Genomic DNA, 15,169 nt, shown 5'->3' on the forward strand with positions numbered 1-15,169 from the left:
CCTAAAGTCTCCTGGCCTTGTTTTGGTTCTCAGGATGCACCATTAAAAATGCAGTTGCCTTTTCCTGGAACACTTTCCGGTGGCCCCACAACCATCCCACCCCATTCCCACTGCCGTGAAGGGGACTGATTGCTCTATCTAGATAAGGATGGCCTAGGCCTATGACAGTGATAACAGTTGTGAAGGGAACCAAATCTGGATCACAGATCACTGTTGATAGTGACTCCTTCCACTTCGGTACAAGAATATAGAACCCCAATGGGGTCAACAAACTTTCAGAAGTCACCCACTCTTGACCTTTTATGAGAATAAGGACGTGAGGGGAAGGGGGAAAGATCCTTTCTTTAGCCCATAACTAAAACAATGGCTCTCCTGCCGACTGAAATACAAATAATCTTTCCTACCTCCGCTGGAGGTCTTGGCCCTAGAATTAAGCCTATCAGATATCAAATAATTGATGGGGTTTTAATCAGTTCATCACTTTGCTTCTGGTCAACCTTGAGCTTTGATTGGCTATCCTCGGAAAACAGAGGGTTTGGGGATGGGAGGAGAAGTAATTCTAGAGTTTTGAAGACAAGTTAGGCATGGAGGGGAACTCTGGATAGCCAGGGGTCAGCAAGAAGGCACTGGGCATCTAAACTCCAAGGCAGTGCTTCCAAATCTGGTTACAGATTAGAACCACCTGGGGACCTTTTTACACTTACCATTGCCGAGGACATCTATCAAATCAGAATACCTGGGGAGTAGAGCTTAGACATTGGTATTTTTTATAAAGCCCCTCAAACGACTCGTAAGTGTAATCAGGGCTGAGACCCCTATTGGGTACAGGAGAAGGGAATGCCGTGGAATGAGAAAAAAGTGAAGGCACATGTGGACTATTTCTGGCTCCAGCCTGCTATGTGTTACGATTACACATTACGGGGATAAGGGTTAGAAGAGCAGAACAGTGTGCTTAGAGAAGGGCATGATCCTTGTGCACTTTCTTAAAGAGGGTAAAGGGGCAGCTGGGTGGCTCAGCCAGGTGAGTGTCCAACTTCGGCTCAGGTCATGATCTTGCTGTTCATGAGTCTGAGCCCCACATCAGGCTCACTTCTGTCAGCCTGTCAGTGCAGAGCTCGCTTTGGATCCTCTGTCCCCCTCTATCTGTCCCTCCCCTGCCTGTACTCTCCCGAAAATAAACTGTTTGATTAAATATTAAAAAAAAGAAGAAGAGGGGCGCCTGGGTGGCGCAGTCGGTTAAGCGTCCGACTTCAACCAGGTCACGATCTCGCGGTCCGTGAGTTCGAGCCCCGCGTCAGGCTCTGGGCTGATGGCTCAGAGCCTGGAGCCTGTTTCCGATTCTGTGTCTCCCTCTCTCTCTGCCCCTCCCCCGTTCATGCTCTGTCTCTCTCTGTCCCAAAAATAAATAAAAAACGTTGAAAAAAAAAATTTAAAAGAAGAAGAAGAAGAAGGTGAAACGTATAGACTGGGGAAAAATGGTAGAAAGCTGGATAATGCCAAGTGTGGTAGAATAGTGTGATGGAAGTGTAGACTCTTCTGGTCTTTCTGTACCTCAGTTTAGCACTAAAGAGTCCAATTAAGTGTCCTTAATAGCTATGAACCAGCAAGTATGAGCTTAGGTAGGCATTCCCAAAGATATTCTTATTCGGGGTATGTAGGAGGTTGATCACTGCAGCGTTATTGGCAGTGACTGGGAACTGTAGGCTTTGCTGGGAGAGTGGATAGATGAAATGTGAGGGATACACAACATCAGGGTACGATGCAGGATTAATTAGTTAATTTGTTTATTTTCCTTATTATTATTTTTTAAATTTAAATCCAAGTCAGTTAACGTATAGTGTAATAATGATTTCAGGAATAGAATTTAGTGATTCATCACTTACAGATAACACCCAGTGCTCATCCCAACAAGTGCCCTCCTTAATGCCCACCCCCAGTTTAGCCCATCCCCCCCATCCAACACCCCACCAGCAACCCTTAGTTTGTTTTCATATTTAAGAGTCTCTTATGGTTTGTCTCCCTCTCTGTTTTTATCTTGTTTTTGCTTCCCTTCCCCTATGTTCATCTGTTTTGTTTCTTAAATCCCACATATGATATTTGTCTTTCTCTGACTGATTTTGCTTAGCATAATACCCTCTAGTTCCATCCACATTGTTGCAAATGGAAAGATTTCATTATTTTTGATCCTACTATGCAGCATTTAGAAGCAACAGGTTAGATGTACACAAAGCAACATAAATGGATCTGAAAACCATAGGCACTGGGTGAAAAAAGTATGAAACATAATGAGATATATATAAAATATAATATAAATAATATATAAATACATATATAAATAAAATAATAATATATAAATATATAAAATATATTTTATAAAATATAAAATACATAAATAAATATATAAATAAAATAAATAATATATAAATATAATAATATAAAATATATAAAACAATATTACCTATATATTATAACATATAATGACATATATAAACAGTATGTAATAGAATTTAAAATGTAGTGCATGAGGGGTGCCTGGATGGCTCAGTTGGTTGAGCGTCTGACTTCGGCTCAGGTCATGATCTCACGGTTTGTGGGTTCGAGCCCCACATCGGGCTTTGTGCTGACAGCGTGGAGCCCGAAGCCTGCTTTGGATTCTGTGTCTCTCTTCCTTTCTGCCTCTCCCCCACTCACTCCCTGTCTCTCAAAAAGAAATAAACATTAAAAAAATTTTTTAAATGTAGCACATGAATATCTATTTTTCAAGAACCATACAAAAAAAAAAAAAGATAAAAATTGTCTATGGGGGAAGGGAAAAGGGACCAAGCTATGTGCTAGAAGAGAACAATTAACAAGACAACTATTTTTAAAACTAGGATTTAAACCAGACCTCGAAAGATGAATAGGAAAGAGGGAGAAAGGGAAGACTTGTAGAAGTCTGAAATGATTACCACAAGCCAAGGCCAGGAGGCAGGAGTATACTGAACAGGTATGTAGGAGAAATGTCTGATTGGAGCAGAGGGGCATATCAAAGCAAAGTGGGGAGTGAGGTGGGAGAGGGGACTGGATAAGATTGTGAAGTTCTGGAAAGGCAGACAAAGGAATTTAAACAAAGATGACAGAGACAAGAGAGGCAGAAAAGGATTGAGCAGGGAAGAACTGGGATGAAAGTGAAGTCTAAAAGACAGTATCATATGAAATGGAATAAGAGCCTCGAGTCAGAGAACTAGATTGGGGGTGAATACAGCGAACTAAGCAAATGAGATGGTGATAGTCTGGAATAGACTAACATCGGAGGTAGAGGCTGGAAAAGACATTTTGATAGATTACTGACTGAATACAGACACTAATAGACCAGGATGAGTCAAAGAGTACTCTGAGGTCTTAAACCAGGAGGTTGGGGAAGAAATTAAGTCCAGTAGTAGGTGTGATTTCTTATACTGGAAATCTAATTTTTCAGTAAAGTGGAGCTTTAAAAGGTTCTAATGATTCAGTGTTCTCCTTGAGCAACGGCACCATAAGTAGGCTCATAAGTGCACACATTTTAGAGTTGGCAGAGATCTTTGTTTTCTAGATGACAAGAGAAAGGAGCAGAGAGGTTCAGTTAATTGCCCAGTCAACAAATTAACTGGAGAAAGAATGGGCTAGAACCAGGGCTTCTTAACATCCAGTCCAATGAGTAGTCCTAAACTATGTTGGATATGATAGGCTTCAAAATAAAGGCCGTGCATACTTGGATTTCTCGGTTTGACTGATCATGAGCAGTCAATTTTCAAGAAAAGATTTACCCTCTCTGTACCCAGTCCCTGCCAGCTTCAATCCATATGCATATGAACTGTCTACCTCGTTGTGCTTTCAAGCAAAAACTCCTTGGGTTTGTTTTACTAATCCTTACCTTTACATGGCTGAACAAAGTGAGGACTATCACTGCCAGACTTATCTGGCAGTATTTTCATACTCCTTTATGGATAACAAAGCACAACGAATGATTTCTCAACAGAATAGAATATTAGCGTTTAAAAGATCTTAACCTCCCCCCCCAAACTGAAACCCTCTAGACGTGCCCAGATAGTCATCCTGCCTCTACATGTTTTCAGGAATGGGGTGGCCCATTCCTCTGTCAGCACAGTTCTGATTAGTACAAAGCTCTGAGTCTGAGTCCTATGCGTCTGCAGTGTGGTTCAGGGAATATAGCACAGGCCTTGGAGTCAGGAGGACCTGGGTTAGAATTCTGACAATGTAATTTGCTGTATGACTTGTGCAAGTTATTTATCTTCTATCAGTCTCTTCATCTGTAAATTAGGGGTAATAATGCCTATTTTGCGGAGTTACTATGAATATTAGAAATTACGAGTATAAAATTCCTAGTACAAAGCCTGGCACAAAGAGCTAATAAAGTGATAGCTGTTATTATTGTCATATGCCTTCTGATACTTTCAAACACTTGAATTTAGTTGTCATGTTATTCCTAAGTGCTCTGATTTTTTTCACACTAAGCATCTACCAATGTTTTCTCCCTTGGTCAGCCTGGCCTTGTCTATGCTGCTGCATATGATGTTTTGTAGGACACGGCGCCATAACTGAACGCAGTATTCTAGGTGTGGTCTGATTGCTTCAAGACAAAGACCACGAGCCTCTCTCCCGCGGACACTATGCTTCAAGCTGCCTAGAACTCCTTAAGCATTTCTGGCAATTGTGTCACATGCTGCCCTAGTCCGATGACAACTTCCAGGTCGTTTCCATGTGAATGAATTTTTAAGTTTTCTCCATTTTGCAGTTGTGTAGAACTTTAATTCCAGAGTAAAACTTTTTATTAACTGAAAGCCTATTGTGTATTAAGTATCGTGCTGAGTTCCGTGGACAGAGAGATGACTAGGAATACCATATCAACATACCACACATGGGAGCTCCACAAAACTGGGTCTATCATGTTCACCAATGAATCCCCATTTCTTAGGATGATGTCTGGACACAGTTAGGGACTTATTGTTGAACAGATGAATAAAATAGTTTACAATGGAAATTTTTTCTGTAAGCGGAAAGGCATTTTCCTAATTCACTTATTTTATCAGTCCGGGTATTCTATACTAGCGCATCACTTCTAGCTCAACCCTAGTGTTTTTTCCACTGAGGTAGACACAATCTAAAATCATACTGTTCCTTTCCGGGACAAACTAAATACTTACAAGCTTTATTTGCTCTATGGCCATTATACCCCACCACCGAAGGCATTTTGTAAGCACTTTTTGACCCTTAATGCAGGCTTAAATCCCGGGGTTAGCAGTAACAGGCAATGCCTTCTGAGTACTAAACACTCAAAAATTTCCTGAGGTGAGTTCTCTCTGACCCTGACTTCTTGTGGGGGTAGAATAAGGTGCTCAGGGGAAGTGTGGGGTGATAGGTTAGAAGGACCTTGAAATGTGCACGGGTCCGTGAGGTGCTGCCAAGACCTCTGGGTCTTCTCAGTTTTTCCTAGCGTTTAGGCTACAGGTGAGGCAATCGTCGCCATCTTGATATCAAATGCCAGGCGAGCCGCCACTGGCGTCGCTCGGTAACCACGGAGACACCCGTGCCCCCTCCCCTTTCCCATCCGTAGAGGCTGTAAACTACGATTCCCATCAGCCGATTTTCTCTACTTGATGGCGAGTTGTCTAGATTTGCCTTTTGGCCGCCGCGACCGTGCCGCAGTGAACTGCGGGAGTTGCGGTTCGCGACTAGGCCTCACTTTTTGCCGCGGGAAACTCCAGCACTACAAATCCCGTGAGCCAGTGGGCTCACGCATGTGCACGGAACAGTGGGTCCTCGTTGGCCCCCTGCCGGAGCCTGAGAGGTAAGAGAGGGCGGGGGAAGGAAGAGGAGGCGGATCCGGGAGCTGCGTTGGCTGCGGCCTGGCACCAAGGGGGCGGCCCCGGCGGAGTGCAGACCCAGTGGCCCCCGGCGATTATGGACCCAGCCGAGGCGGTCCTGCAGGAAAAAGCGCTCAAGTTTATGGTGAGGAGAAGGCGCAGGCCGGGGTACTGTGGAGGCGGTGGCGTTGGCGGCGTCGCTGAGGCTCGGGCCTGGGCCGCCCGTCTGCGGGAGGAGGGGGCAGCAGGACCCTGGGCCGAGGCCCGCGGCGGGGGCAGCTGAAGGGACGGGACGGGAGAGCTCCAGGGAGGCGGGAGGGGGTTGCGGAGAGGACCCGGGGGTGGGGGCAACAGCTCCGCCATCTTGTGGATGAGAGGCCAAGTGACAGCGGGAGCTTAATCAGGGAGGGGGCTCTGGGAGGCGCGCGGGGCCCTGGAGGGAAAGGGGCGTGGGGACAGTTACTGAAGAGCCGAGGAAGCCCGGAGGAGATACGCCGTGAGGCTGCTGGCAGGGCCTTCTCGGTGTCAGGGTTTCGGGTAAGGCCCAGGAGAGGAGGTTCGTTCAGGAGTGGGGAAGGGGAGCGAGGGATAGTGGAAGGAGAGCTACGGGGCGGGGGGCATGGGGGGAACGGGCATGACGGGATGCAGATGGATCTAAGGGTGGAGGAGAGAAAGCCAGGGCAGGTGGGAGACTTGTTTTGTAGAAGGTGGGTGGGGGTGGTGGTGGTGCGGGGAGGGGAGATAGCCTTTGCCTTCAGGGTACAATCCCAGCTTGGCCAGACTGGTGTTGACAAACTCTGGAAAGGAAGAGGCCATCCTCACGAGGACGAGGGCTAGGGATGGAGACCTAGGGTTGTGGTGATAGTCTATAGGACAGGAAGGGGGTGTTGATGGTGAGTCAGAATTACAAATGTCACAAAAAAGGGATACATACTCTATTTTGAAAGGAGAGGCTAATTATTGTAGCTAGGATGAGGTGATAAAACACAAGAGATTGGCCTGTCAGGGAAACAGGTACAGGAGATTGGGGGGAAATTAGTATCTAACAGAGTAAAATAAACCGTAGTGCTTAATTGTAAAGACAGTAAAACATGGGGGCCTGGTGCGGTATCACTTTCTGGGGGAAGGAAAGGCCATGGAGATTACAATCGCAGGGCTCCTAAGAAGTGATGAGATCAGTGGAGAAATTCAGGAGATAAAGAGGAGATGTATAGTGGAATAGATGTCAGAATTGGTGTTTACTTATCAGTTTTAGGTTGAAGCGCTGTATGAACTTGGATTGGAATGTGTTGGGTGTATTTAAATCCTTTGGAGCCTAGTTCTTTAACTTTGTATCATGCTTTTCTTTTGCTGTGCTTGTTTGGCAAATTTGTATAGGCTGATATTTGATGCTTTTAATCTGATGCTTCTTGTATATCCTAGGTGTAAAACCAGACTTCGTGGTTACTGCTAAAGAATGATGGAATGCATAGATTGCTATCTTAACAGATGGCCTTAGGGATACTGATATTATTTGCAGTGGAGTCCTTTTTCAGAAGTAATTGTAACCTCTCATTCCAAATCTCATTTCTTTGATAGTTATTTTGTTTCTGCCTGAAATACCAAAGCAAATCTAAATAAACCTGGACACTATTCTAATTGAAATTAGGCTTTAAACTGCCCCATTTATAAGAATACTGTTTCAGAGACTGGTCAAATTTACTAAAACTTTAGTGCTTTCAAAATCACCTACCTAAAGTTCAAGTGTATCATTAACAAAATGCCATTAGGCCTGAGGGAAGGTTCTTGAGTTTCTGCCAATGTTGAAATTCTAAAATATTGAAATTTTTTGGACTTTAGAAATAACAGGAAGTTGCTTTCTATTTTACTTTATATTAATCTCTGTGCTTAATAACCTGTATGTCAGCTTCTAGATTTTAGTTAGAAAATTGGTAGATGCTTATTTTTGTTTTCCTACTTAGAGGTTGGCTGTCCTGATCTTGACACTTGTGTCAGATTTAGGGAATAATGTGATTTATAGATCATAAAGAGACATTATGAGATCATCTTCTTTACTCTTCATTAGACCTCAGCCTAGGAACATTCGCAACTGCTTGATTTTTGCTTTGTACCAGTGAGTTAATGTTTCGATAATGGTCTCCCGATTGAGTTAAAGTGGATCCGGAGATGGCCATGTAGTAGTTTGCAGCTTTTAGGGCACCACACATTATTAAATATTGAGTCAGTTTTCATATGGAGAAGCCAATTTTTTCTTTAATTTTAGTTACTTTCATTTTTGACCTTGCCTGCTATTTTGGCTGCTGCTGTTTGAGAAAAGACCAACTGGAAGAGCGTCACCAAGAATGACACCTAAATAACCGAAGCAGAGAATGGAGAGTTAGAAATTTCGTATTTTTCAGCCCAGTCACAGTCTTATTATGAATCTGAGTAAGTCACAACTTGCCTTTGGTCCCATTTACCCTGCTAAAACACGTCTCTTTACTCAGTCAGTTTTGAGATAGGAAGAACTTTTATTTGTGCTTGTACCAAGTCATTAGTGCACAATCCACAGGGAAGAATGATCCTTTTAATCAAATTGAAATTTTTATATAGTTTTTGGATTGTTCTGGTCTTATTCCTTCCCTCAATTGCGAATTGTGAATGGCGATTTTATACAGATGCCCTGATTTCCATGGTTTAAGAAAATGTAAAATTTATTTAATATGCCAACACGAAATACTCTCTTTCATGATTTTTGCTTATTACAACATTAACGTAGTGCTTCGATTAGGAATTTTACAGTAAAGTCTTATTAACAAGACTGCTAATTCAGAGTTGGCCATAATTTACACGTAGTCTAGATTTAAAGTTTACCCTTGGATACTTGTCAAAAAATAGTTTAAGCAGAATGTTTAACTTTCAGAAACAAATGACATTAAAGCAGTAGTATACATTGAATAACCTGTATGCTGATATCTCATTCAGCTTTAGCAGGTCCTCAAGTACCTTCTTAATACTCGGTCGACAAAATTATAATTCAGAATAGGTAAATGGGAACTGGAAGAGGGTCTGAGAAGAGAAATGAAAATGATTGAGGGAATGTACGCACCATTTTATGAGATATTAAAAAAATACAGTGGATGGAAAGATGAGTTGAGGGCTGGATTTGAAGTTTATTTTTAAAAAATGGACAGGATAAATGAGTCCCAGAATATTAGATCTGGGGAAACATTTGAACTTGGATGAAATAATTTGGGGACATATAAAATATTTTTTATAGAATTGATAGCTAAGTTAAACAGTATAAAAGATAATTTGTGGTAACAGACCACCCCACAACTTAGTAGCTTAAAAAACCAACTTATTATTTCTCTCAAATTTGTGGTTGATGATGGGTTTTCTGTTTCACGTGGTGTTGGCTGGAGCGCCAGGATAGCTGGAATGTTCAGAATGGCCACACTCACATGGCTGACCATTGCCTGAGAGTTCAATTAGCCCTGAAGGCCTTCAGTCCTACTTGATGTGGGCCTACTTTCTCCACGTGGTTTTTGGATTTAGTTAAGCATGGTGCCTGGATTCTAAGAAGGAACATTTTAAGAGATAGGAAGTAGAAGGCAATCAGCCAGTTCTTTTAAGTCCTTGGATTGGAAGTCTGAGAATGTCACTCTTGGTCAAAGATAGTCAAGGCCAGCCCAGAGTCAGAGGGAGGGGAAATAATCTCTGCCTGGAGACAAGAAGAATGAGGTTCGTAAACAGGGAAATTGCTGGGGGCCGTGCCCTTTTGAGACTGGCTACCAGGGATGCTATTCTAGTTGGATGTTCAAGCTAAAAATACAAATGGGATCAGCCAAATTTGTGAATAAAAACACTAGGTTTGCTTTGGAAGCATCTTTTTTTGAGGTTAACTTCTTAAGGAACTGACATGATCTCCTGCATGCCTTGCCTTAATAACATTACTGCAGAGATAATACTGGGTGAATTATATGATTCAGTAACTTCTTATTTGCTTGTGATTCAGTAACTTTTTATTTGCTTGAGAAGCATATGTATCTAAAAGCAAGAAACTGCATTTTAAAATACTCAGATTTTTCACTGTGATGGGCTTTTCCTTAAGTCAGTGAGATTGATTACCAGCAGGTTGAGTGAACATTTGAAACTAGTTCTTAGTTTAGTTGTCGGAGTTTCTGTGTATCTTTTACTTGTTTTCAATTTAAATTAGCCTTCAGTTTCTTTTTTTGGATACTCATATAGGTATTAGGGTATGAAATTACGAAGTAGTGATAATTCTTTGTGCTAATTTTTTAAGTTCATGTTTGTGATGTACATAATGTATTACTGGAAGTGAATTATTTTTTTAAGTTTATTTAGAGAGAGCATGGGGGAGGGGCAGAGAGATGGAGAGAGAGAATTTCAAGTAGGCTCTGCTCTGTCAGTGCAGAGCCAGAGGCAGGGCTAGAACTCACGAACCCTGTGAGATCATGACCTGAGCTGAAGTGAAGAGCTTGTCACTTAATGGACTGAGCCACTGAGGTGGCCCAGATGTGAATTATTAGTTGTAAAGTGAAAATTTTGTTTTGAAAGATTGTCAGAAAAAAAAATTTTTTTTTAAGTTTATTTATTTTGAGAGAGAGAGGGGGAGAGAATCTCAAACAGGCTCCATGCCATCAGGGGGTCTTGATATCATGAACTATGAGATCATGACCTGAGCAGGTATCCAGAGTTGGAGGCTTAACTGCCTGAGCCACCCAGATGCCCCAGATAATAAGTGGTCTCTTTTTAAAGTTCATTTTCTAATTTAGCAATAAAAAATTTCTGATAGGGTGCCTGGGAGGCTCAGTCAGTTAAGCCTTCCACTCTGGATTTTGGCTCAGGTCATGATCTCGTGAGAACCCCGTGTCCCGTTCTGCACTGATGGTGCGGAGCCTGCTTGGGATTCTCTTCCTCCCTCTCTCTCTGCTATTCCCCCTCTCGCATGCACTCTCTCTCTCAAAATAAGTAAACTTAAAAAAGAGAGCACTTGGGGCGCCTGGGTGGCTCAGTCGGTTAAGCGTCCGACTTCAGCTCGGGTCGGGATCTCGCGGTCCGTGAGTTCGAGCCCCGCATCGGGCTCTGGGCTGATGGCTCGGAGCCTGGAGCCTGCTTCCGATTCTGTGTCTCCCTCTCTCTCTGCCCCTCCCCTGTTCATGCTCTGTCTCTCTCTGTCTCAAAAATAAATAAAACATTAAAATTAAAAAAAAAAAAGAGAGCACTTATTATTGAATATTATTTATATAGTGTTTAAATCCTGAAAGAGGAAGCAGATGAGAATTTTTTTCCATTGCTAAAGGAAGATGGGATATATATATAAGATCTTGATCACGTATAGAAAAGATTATTTTATGGTAAATGGCATCACAATTAAAACGAGGAAAGAAAAAGTAAATCTTTGTGCTATTGAAGTGTTTTAAAATACCATTTACTTTCTAGCAATATTAAAAAAAATTTTTTTTGATGTTTATTTGTTTTTGAGAGAGAGGGAGAGACAGAATGTGAGCAGGGGAGGGGCAGAGAGGGAGAGACATAATCTGAAGCAGTCTCCAGGTTCTGAGCTATCAGCGCAGATCCTAATGCAGGGCTCAAACCCACGAACTGTGAGATCATGACCTGAGCTGAAGTCGGACCCTCAACTGACTGAGCCACTCAGGTGCCCCAGGATATACTTGCCTTCTTATTCCCAGGCTATGATCTTACCTGACTTGACTCTGTCAGTAATGAGGTAACCACAGTAGAAGTGGGGGGGTTGTGTTTTTTTTAATTTTGTGTGTTTTTAAAAATATAGTTAGCCATGAATAGCTAACAACTATCATTTACTTATTGTTTACTATGTGCTGTTCTAAATTCTTTTTTTTTTTTTTTTTTTTGTTTATTTTAATCTCTGTGCCAATGGGCTCGAAATCACCACCTTAAGATCAAGAGTCGCATGCTCTTCTCACTGAGCCAGCCCTATGTCCCTAAATTCTTTATAGATATTATTTCATTTAATCCTCCCAATAATAGATTCAGTACTATTTCCATTTTCAGATAAGAAGACTCATTCCAGAGAGGTTAAGTAACTTGTACAAAGTCACTCTGCTAGCAAGGAGCCTGACATCAAATCCATGCAGTCTGACTCAACCCTGACTTACACTATTTTTAATCTTTGAAGAGCAGAGAAACAATGGAATATAATGGCATATTTCTTTGCTAGTCACATGATAGCTGGAGTGGAAGAGTTACTGTCCAGACTTATCTATAGATTTTCTAATCATTTGAATTACTGAGGAAGTGGAGTAAGACTTTATAGTTTAGTCACAGCATTACTGTATCAGTTAGCTGTTGCTGAGTAATAAAACCCACAAAATATCATCACACACAATGGTAGACATTTATTCTCATGAATATGTGGATTTGCTGAGTATTGGATGGTATAGGCTGGGCTTAGCTGGGTGACTCTGGACATTGCTGCTCACTGAGGACTGTTAACATATGATATTCTGGGGCTCAGACTAAAGAAATGGTGACTTCTCAGGCAAAGCTCTTCTCATTGCTACAGCAAAGGCACAAGAGAGCAAGCCCAATTATTCAAGTACCTTTCAGTCATCGGTTGTATCACACCTGCCAGTATTCCATTAACCAAAGCAAGTCACATGGGCAAGCCCAGAGTCAAAGGGCAGGAAAATATACTCTGCCCATAGAAGGCATGGGGGAGGGAGAAACTTGCCCAATAATGTACTTCAATAACAATAGTCTGTACTCTAGTTCATTTGATTTATAGAAGAGTGATAAAATGTTTACTATGACAGCTATTGTGCTTTCTTTCCGCTCTTCATTGTTATGCTGTCCTGACTAGCACTTTCTCACTTTGGTTACTGAACGACACTTTCTGGTTGGATACTTTCAGAATCACTATTTAATATAACAGGTGCCTTTGCATAATGTTATGTACAATTAAAAAAGGGCATAAAGAAATAGTTAGAGGGGCGCCTGGGTGGCTCAGTCGGTTGAGCTTCTGACTTTGGCTCAGGTCATGATCTCACGGTCCGTGAGTTCGAGCCCTGTGTCTGGCTCTTTGCTGACAGCTCGGAGCCTGGAGCCTGCTTCGGATTCTGTGTCTCCCTCTCTCTCTGACCCTCCCCCATTCGTGCTCTGTCTCTCTCTGTCTCAAAAATAAATAAACATTAAAAAAAAATTTAAGAAATAGTTAGAATCTTGACTTTAATCCACAGATATGCCCTGAAAAATTCATCACTATTACAAGCTATTCTTCAATCCTTAGGGAGGATAAAGTTGATGTCATTCCAGTGGCATTTGTAACAGAATTTGAACCATAACAGAATTTGAATCAAGGTCATACATAATGCTTTAACAACTCCCTTGGTAGCCGGGTTAGAGCTCTTAAATCCCTTCTCTGCACCTAAACTTGAGGCTGCAGAGATATGGTAGTGGTATTTTCAGATGTCTGGGGGAATTTCAGGCTTTCACTGAAAAGTCATAGAAATAGACCTCCAGGTATTATAGCATGTGGATAATACTTTTGCTGCTCAGATGCACAAATCCTTGTACTTGGGAACTAACACATTAGCACTAAATTGTTAATGTGGTTGTTTGTGAATTATTGGATTATTTCAAATATTTCAAAATATTTAGTGACATCTGAAAATGTACTAGTAAACATACACACAAAAGCATTACTTGGGTGATTTTCTTTGCATTCTTTAATGTTTTCTAGATTCTACAGCGAATATGTATTGTTTTTAATAAGAAATTTAAGTTTAGTATACTGAGTGCATATACTTATAAAACAAGTGCCTCAAATTAAGACCTGCACTTGATCATGAACTGCAGTGTAGCCAAGCTCATTTTCTTAATTGGAAAATGGGCTGTTATTAGTTTTACCTTCCTAAAAACGTTCTCTTCTTTTCTCCTTCTCAGTTCATTTTAAATTGTAAATTGCCATGTATTATGTATTAATTGATAATTTATACTGTTAAACTCCTATGTATCCAAGATTTTCATTGGGAATTTAGGACTGTGTGTTCCTAAATTGTGCTGGAGCACTGTGTTTTCCTTTTAAATAATACTTGGCATATTCAGTGGGTTGACAGCTGAAAACGAAGCCATGATAGTTGGCATGCAATGTGATTTGATAAAAATGTGAACATAAACTGAGTTGCAAAGCATTGTGTTACATATGGAGGGAGGTGGTTACGGGGGCAGGAGGGGATGAAGATACAAAATTAAATAAAACTTCTGTCTCCTCTAGAACTTCACAGTCTATTGAGAAGATAGGCATTTATAAATACCTCTTAAGGCACACCAGTAAGTGCCAAAATAGGGGCACAGAGTGTTACAGAAGTTAATGGAGGGGAAATCAGTTTTAACTGGAGAGATCTTTGGACTTTGTGGGAGAAGGTAGCTTCATATTGGATCTTGTAGAATAGATAGGTTTTGATAGACTTGTTTTTGAGGTGGGTAATTCCAGGAAGAGGAGGGAGTAGTTTGGGTAAAGGTTAGAAAATCAGGAGATGGGCAGGCACAGGTTGAGTAGATAGATGCGACTTGAACATAGGTGCATAGCAGACAAGAAAGAAAAGAAATAGTACTGGGGAGTTTGGATTGAATTATATTGAAAAATAATATTCTAGTGTACTTTGTGTATGTGTCTGTGTAAGCTTTTTCGAGAAGTAATTATATAAAAAAGCACATAAATCATAAATAGCTCATTCGGTTTTTACCCTGATCACTTAAAACATTTTTTTTTGTTTATCTATTTTTGAGAGAGAGAAATAGTGCAGGCAGGGGAGGGGCACAGAGAGAGAGGGAGACAGAGGATCTGAAGCGGGCTCTGTGCTTACAGCAGAGAGCCCAATGAGGGCCTCTAACTCACAAACCACGAGATTGTGACCTACCTGAGCGGAAGTCAGACGCTTAACCAACTGAGCCACCTGGGTGCCCTGATCACTTGTCTGTCTGTCTTTCTTTCTTTCTTTCTTTCTTTTTTCTTTCTTTCTTTCCCTCTTTCTCTCTTTCTTAAGTTTATTTATTTTGAGAGTGAGAAGGGAAGGTGAAGAGAGAGGGAGAGAGAGAGAATCCCAAGTGCGCTGACAGTGCAGAGCCTACTGAGGAGCTTGAACTCACAAACCGTGAGATCATGACCTGAGCCGAAATCAAGAGTCACCCAGGCACCTCAGTGATCACTTCTGTGTAAGCATTATCTAATATATAAAGATTAGTTTTACCTTTATTTGTATTTAACCTCATATAAATGGAATCATTCCAGTATATATTCTAAGTGTCTGGCTTCTTTTGTCCCACATTGTTTGTAAGAC

General features: G+C 41.5%; 1 protein-coding gene across 7 annotated transcripts in view; it reads left to right on the top strand.

The window, feature by feature from the left end:
* The first annotated feature begins 5,736 nt into the window (after positions 1-5,736).
* BTRC (beta-transducin repeat containing E3 ubiquitin protein ligase) overlaps positions 5,737-15,169 on the top strand; it is a 183,782-nt gene continuing 174,349 nt past the window's right edge. For 2 of the 7 annotated variants that reach the window (XM_058697538.1, XM_058697537.1), the window contains exon 1: positions 5,817-5,988. In XM_058697538.1, the coding sequence (XP_058553521.1) occupies positions 5,941-5,988 (48 nt within the window). In that variant the 5' untranslated portion in view covers positions 5,817-5,940. Of the gene's footprint in view, positions 5,989-7,874; positions 8,271-15,169 lie in introns of those variants that run through there. The other 5 variants (XM_058697535.1, XM_058697536.1, XM_058697540.1 and 2 more) reach the window with 4 other exon arrangements.

The sequence above is a fragment of the Neofelis nebulosa genome, chromosome 13 (genome assembly GCF_028018385.1).
Source record: "Neofelis nebulosa isolate mNeoNeb1 chromosome 13, mNeoNeb1.pri, whole genome shotgun sequence".
Classification (NCBI taxonomy): Eukaryota; Metazoa; Chordata; class Mammalia; order Carnivora; family Felidae; genus Neofelis; species Neofelis nebulosa.